This window comes from Larus michahellis, chromosome 6 (assembly GCF_964199755.1).
Source record: "Larus michahellis chromosome 6, bLarMic1.1, whole genome shotgun sequence".
Taxonomy (NCBI): Eukaryota; Metazoa; Chordata; class Aves; order Charadriiformes; family Laridae; genus Larus; species Larus michahellis.
The window spans coordinates 32,089,965-32,096,446 of record NC_133901.1 but is presented as its reverse complement, the minus strand read 5'-3'; the positions used below and the strand labels follow the sequence as shown (position 1 = coordinate 32,096,446).

At 47.6% G+C, this 6,482-nt stretch overlaps 1 protein-coding gene across 2 annotated transcripts; it reads right to left on the bottom strand.

The window, feature by feature from the left end:
* Nucleotides 1-702: 702 nt before the first annotated feature.
* On the bottom strand, nt 703-5,987 carry RAP2B (RAP2B, member of RAS oncogene family). Of its 2 annotated transcripts, XM_074591653.1 has the most exons (2): nt 5,104-5,729; nt 703-4,934 (listed from the first exon to the last, which is right to left on the bottom strand). In XM_074591653.1, exons 1-2 carry the CDS (start codon nt 5,592-5,594, stop codon nt 4,559-4,561), a joined length of 867 nt encoding a protein of 288 aa, XP_074447754.1. In that variant the 5' UTR covers nt 5,595-5,729; the 3' UTR covers nt 703-4,558. The 2 variants fall into 2 exon arrangements, with proteins under 2 accessions (XP_074447754.1, XP_074447753.1); XM_074591652.1 differs by having other exon boundaries at nt 4,771-5,987.
* Between the last annotated feature and the right edge of the window lie 495 nt (nt 5,988-6,482).

Sequence of the window (6,482 nt, the reverse complement as noted above, 5' to 3'; positions counted from 1 at the left end):
AAGACTTATTTGAACAACTTGCAAGTTTTGGTTAACTGACTTCTAATTTTTACAGCGTTTTATATAGCATCTAAGACCTTGTTAGATATTCCAGATTCAGTATTTATGCATAGTATTTGCTTGATGCACAATGTCATCTACTGAATCACTATACTCTAGCAGCACCTGATGCTATTGGATGTATTAGAGCAGTAATACCCTTCCAAAAATTTAAAAGAGCAACAGGGAAATTTTAATGGCTGTTCCTTAACTTTCTGCATGTAAATCTCTCTGCTCTAGCCCACTATTAGTCAGACAGTTCAGGTTTCACTGGTCGTTTTCTTCAGCGTGATACTGACTACAAGCAGAATTGAGATCAGAGGTTGAGATCATCTGTGGTAAGGGGAAGAATTTAGATTCCAACCCCAATGAAGTCAGAATACACACACACAATGACTCTTAACTTGGGAAATACAGTGAGATTCTCGGTTACAGATTAACAGACCCTTAGTCTACTCAAATTAAAAAACAAAAACAACAAAACCCCCCAAGCCTTACACACCCAGACCCAGCAACACACTTCCACTCCATTTCTCATCACTGTAAGTTACTTGAATATCTTTATCTGTTTGAACTAAAAATCTGCTATTGAATCACTCTCATCTGCTATGCACACGTTTACCAAAGATTGTCAGGCCCAAATAGTTTTAGAAGTTAGGCAGATGTTGGATTCCTACAAAAATGAGATTCTAGAGCACCATGCTGTAACAGTGTGACAGGAAGGAGAATCTTTTCAACACACACATTTTGCATGAGGCTATAAACACCATAGGAGCAGGATGTAAGCTATGAAGATCATTATTTAAAACTATTTCACCTTTGAACAGAGCTTGTAGACATATCTGCTTCTACAGCAAGTCTCAAATCTCACCAGAACATGAATGGGCACTCCAAATAATAGTCCCCAAAGATACAGTGAAGGTCTATCAAGAAGAGTGTCTGGGTTGCCTGCTATACAAACCTGGAGAGTAGGAGAGCTTCTAATACCAGTAGAGCTCCAACCATTTTCCATTTAGAGTCGTGGAAGTTGTCCATGAATTTGAACAGGACGAGATTCAAGGGAACACACATGCCACTCCTTTTCGTACAAAATTCTTAAAGAAAATGGAAGTTTCTGCATTTTGTCACTCCTCAAGGAAATCTGATACTTAACAACACCTGCACACAATGAGTATCCAAATGAAAAAGTCATAAAGAGCCAGCTGCCCTTTATTTAAAATGCCCTTTGCAAAAAACTTGCCGTACATTCTTTTGAGAGAAGCAGAACCGCCAGGAATCCGCTGCCACAGAATTCAACATCCAGAACAGTAAGCATCAATAAAGCCTGAGCATCGTGTTGAGAAGAACCACACTTGTATTGAAAATGAGGTCGAGAATACTGCACGGTTACAATCACAGAGACTGGGATTTCAAAGACACAATTTCTTGCAATAGAACAAGCTTGGATTTTTAAAAATACAATCATTATGTACATCAAAATATGTGGCCATAAGACCAGCCTTAAACTAAGGCCTTGTTTACACAATTTCTGCACCGTCAGGAAGTATTTGGGCTGGGAATGTAATTTTTCTTCCAAATCAATTAAATATTTGCAATTCTCACTGTGAAAAGAGCTATATACCACCTTTATATTGACATGGGTATAACATATTCCCACAGGGAAAAGGAATAGAAGAGTACCTTTATATTGATACAACATTTTCCGTGAGTGTAGAAGCTAATATAGCTTTCATTATTCAGTCAAGTTAAAGCAGTATGACATTTTTCTACTTTATAGACAAGGCCTATGTTTAACGAGCACCAAAACACTTCAGAGTATTTGGAAGATCAGACTACTGAGCTCTACCTTTTGTACTGTCCTCACAAGTCATAGAGAACACTGAACATCTAATTACGTTCAAAACTCTGATTAGACCCATGCCACGGTTTCTTAAATCCTTCACTGTTTAACACACACACCTTTTTGGCAAGAACTAGATTATATCTACAAAAAAACCCCAGCATAATCCAGAATTTACTAGGCTGCCTTCAGCTGCTCTGCTAGGCTGAGAGAAACTGGACTTTATGTGCCGCTGTGTGCTACAAACACCCATTTTTGCATCATTCCTCAATCACAACACAGGCAGTAGGGCAACAGGAGGCACTAGAAAACATGAAAAATCTGCTATCTGTTGGGGAGAACAGAATAAATATCTGCTTTTATTAAGTGGAACAAGTTGCTTCCAATGTGCTGATCTGGAGAAAGGCCTGTTGAGTGCTAAAAACTGTATAATCCCATTGAACTTAAGACAAAACTGAACCATAGGAATAGCTGAGATATAAATATATGGCATTTAAAAAAAATAAATCAGTCGTGAAGTTTTTTAAACCGCAGACATGTCAAGCTTTCTTAGTTTTCAATGCAGCATTTTTGTTAAAACAAACCCTTGCTATTAATAAGCATTATTCCCCTGACCCTCTAACCTGGAAGTCCTTGAGGAGCTGGCTTCTAATTAATTTTTAGAAATTTCTGAAAGACAAGATGCAAAGCGGCTTTCCGTTTTCACTTGAAAATGGGGGGCTGGATCAATTTTTCTGTTACTTGAAGGCCACAAGCAGAAGTTGAGGGACCATCACTAGGGTTGCTTTCTCCCACCCTCTTTGTTTTCAACTATGATTGTATCAGTCTGACTGATACAACCTGACTAATTGTATCAGAACAGGTCCTTGCTGTTTTGAAGGATATGTGTGAGCTCAGGAGAAGAGATGCGTAATACTTAAGTATATATTTTCCAAATTTTCAGTAGATACCGGATGTTGCTAAATACGTGTCCAATTTTAAACTAAAACACAAGATTATAACTTTAATTTCCATCACTGGGATTTCAATACATAGAATTAAACTAATACTAAACACTGTTCTTCCAGTGCTGAAGCAGGAAGCTTTCCTATGTAAAATAGAAGAAATTATCAGATTCACAGTAGGAATCATGGCAGTTTGTTTTCAGTTGGTCTTATTAAAAAAACCCTTTACACATCATTGCTCAACTTTTGCTTTCGGGTGGTGAGATAATTTCAAGTCTTGTTGGGATAGGTGGAAGAAAAAAAAAGTAAAAAAAAAAAAGTTGCAGGTTTGTGTGCTAATCTTTAAAGAAGGGGCTAAGAGAGGAAGATAACAGAGGTAAACAAACTCCCTAGATCTTCCAAATGACAGAAGGTACAGGTGTCCTCCCACCCCAACCCCTCTGCAAACCAGGAAAGAAATAACGGTCTGATGCATAATTTTAAAGTGTTATAATGCAATGAGGTCAAAAGCTTAAATTTTATAAATAATCGACCCTCAGAATTTTAGCCCGGTAAAGAGTAAGGGCATAATCTTGCAAGTCCTTTTGCATTAAAGCCACACTACCTTCCTAAAGCTGCCTACTGAACACAGTGTTCCACTCACATGTTGGCATCACATAGGGTCAGGACCTAAACACAAATGAAAAACTGTATTAAAAATTACTAAATAGTAGGTAAACTAGCAGTCTTGTGGTTTGTCTTTTTTTTTTTCCTTAAACACTCTCCCAAATCATCCCACCACCACCTTTCACTTCTATTAAGACATAAATCAGGAATAACAGCCTATGTGAAAGTTAGTGTTTCACGTAATACATAAAAGCGCACAAAGTTGTTTTCTAAAAAACAGCATTTGTATTAAAATTCTTAAAATGGATAGACATCTCTTAAACGCATGTCTGGAATTAAAATGACAGTTGTTAGAATTTTCTTGGTACATCACAACGATAAGATTTCCTTCTTTGCTGGCTGGAGATACATCCCACAACAAAACCAAAGGAATAAAAAAAAAAAAAAAAAAAAAGCCCACCCCCCCAAAATCCCAAAAGGCTAAATTCTTGTAAATTTGAAGTAAATGAAGCCCGAACTTGCAAGACATGGCAATTACAGTTAAAAGACTCAGATGGAAATAAGAAATAAATTCCACTAACAATAGGCCCTTTTGTCCTGGCTTGTTCGGTATGATTACTGCAAGGAAACTGTTAAGTAGTTTTTGGAGTAGTAGATAATGGGATTCTGTGGAGCTTTCACAGGTTGGCACCGGCTGGAACAGCTGAGTTTTGAAGGCACTCTATAGACACAGGGTTGCTGTTGGCCCTGCATCACATATAGGAAGTCTTTGCACTTTAGAGAGCTAGTCATCAAAATCAGTTATTGCCAACCTAAAAAGAAAAACCCTCGGAACAAAAGCACCACCGCTCCCACCCGCCAAAGGAAAATTAAAATAAAAACGAAATCACACACACACGCACACCTAAAAAATTGTGCAGATTTGTAACATTTTCACAGCTGATTTAAAAAAAAAAAAAAAAAAACAACAACAAAAAATCCAACAAAACACAACAGGAAAAACCAACAGGCTACCACTCTCCTGCAAACTCCCATCCGATACAGCAGGTAAACAAAATAGAAGATTATTTCACGAATCATCAGCAGACACTTTCTGGCACCCCACACTGTATTGGCATCAGTGTTTGAGTTACAGTCCCAGTTCAGATGTGCAATTCTCCAGGCGGGACGCGCCGGGCACAGCCCCCCAGCTTTTGCATAGAGATCCTCGGGCCGGCGGCGGGCTCCACGCGTGTCCGGGCTCCACGCGTGTCCGGGCCGGGCTCCCCGCGTGTGCCACGCTCCCGGGGCGGGCAGGGGCTGCTCCCCGCCGCCGTCCTCCCCCGTGCCCGCTGCCAGCGCGGGGCAGCGGCAGACACTGACGGGAAATATGCAACGACCAAGACTGGACGAAACGTACATGCCGAAAAAAGCCACATTTCCAACACGATATAATTTTTTTCCTTGTTTTTTTTTTTTTTTTTTTTTCCCCTCTCTCCTTTTTCCGTTTCTCTGTGTGTGTCTGTCTCTGGCGGCCGCCGAGGCCAGCGCGCCCGCCCCGCGGCTCGCCTCGGCCGGGTGGCCGAGCCGCCGCCGCCGTGTGCCCGCAGCCAGCCCCGGCCCCGCCGCCGCCCTCAGAGGATGGCGCAGGAGGAGCAGCACTGCTCGTCCCCGTTGGGCTGCGAGGCGTAGTTCATCTGCCTGACGATCTCCGCGAAGAGCTCGTCCACCGAGGCTTTGTTTTTGGCCGAGGTCTCCATGAAGGGGCAGCTCCACTCCTCGGCCAGGGCTTTGCCCTCCCCGAAGGAGACCTCCCGCTCGCCCTCCAGGTCCACCTTGTTGCCCACCAGGATCATGGGCACCCTCTCGTACCTCTTCACCCGGATGATCTGGTCCCGCATAGGCTTGATGTCCTGGAAGCTCTGCTGGTTCACCAGGCTGTAGACCAGGATGAAGCCCTGCCCGTTCTTGATGTAGAGGTCCCGCATGGAGGCGAACTGCTCGGTACCCGCCGTGTCCAGGATCTCCAGCACCGACGGCGAGGAGTCCACCTCGATCTCCTTGCGGTAGAAGTCCTCGATGGTGGGGTCATACTTCTCGATGAAGGAGCCCGTCACGAACTGGACGGTGAGGGCGGACTTGCCCACGCCGCCAGAGCCCAGCACTACCACCTTGTACTCCCGCATGGCTCCCGGCGCGCCGCCTCCCTCGCCTCCCGCTCGCGGCTGCCGCTTTCCTCCCGCCCTCACGGCGGGCGGAGAGAAGGAGGGAAGAAGGGAGGTGGGGGGAGGCGGGAAGGGGCGGCCGCGCCTCACGGGGCCGCGCCGGGCCAGCCCAGTCGCCGGCCAGCGCCGCCGCCCCGGGGGCGGGCGCCGGGCCCTGCGCGGCGGCTGCGCTGTGCGGCGGGGGGAGGATGAGGAAGATGAGGAGGAGGAAGGCTGCGCTGCCACTACGGGCGCTGGCCCCGCGGCGGGACGGCGCTGCCGCGGCCCATGGCGGCCCGCCCCGCTCCTCAGGCCCCGCCGCCCGCCCCCATTGGCTTCCCGGCGGCGGGTAGCCGCGCGCGCAGCGCCCCGCCCCGCTCCTCAGGCCCCGCCGCCGCCGCCCGGCGGGTTCGGGGCGCGGCGCGGCGCGTGTCCCCTCAGGGAGGGCCCGCGATGGCGGGGATCCTTCCGGAGCGTCGCGGGCTCACCCGGGCGCCCCCGGGGTGCCGTGCCCAGCACGGAAATGGCGGAAGGGCGGCTGGACCGGCAGCCCCCCTGCTCGCTTATCGGCGGAGGGCGCGGCGCGGTTATCTCCTCACCGCCGGCCCTCCCCGCCCTATCGTCCCTCCTCAGGGGACGGGACGCCCCTCGCAGCCGGCGCCAGGGCCGCTGCGACAGCTCCCGCTCCCCGAGGGAGGCCGTGTCCTCACGGGCGCCTGGCGGCATCTCTGACCCCACAGGGGCAGCAGGAGGGGAACTGCCGCCGAGGCCGCGTCCCCCCCGCCATGGAGGGACTGTTGTCAGCGCCCTCGCACCCTGTGTGGGAGGGCCCAGTGGGTGCTGGTGTCCCCGAGCAGTCCCCTTAGCTCT

Coding starts and splice junctions, on each gene's coding strand:
- RAP2B (XM_074591653.1), bottom strand. CDS start 5,594: ATGCGGGAGTACAAGGTGGTAGTGCTGGGCTCTGGCGGCGTGGGCAAG. Junction 4,935..5,103: donor GCGGAGATCGTCAGGCAGAT/GAACTACGCCTC, acceptor CGGCCGCCAGAG/ACAGACACACACAGAGAAAC.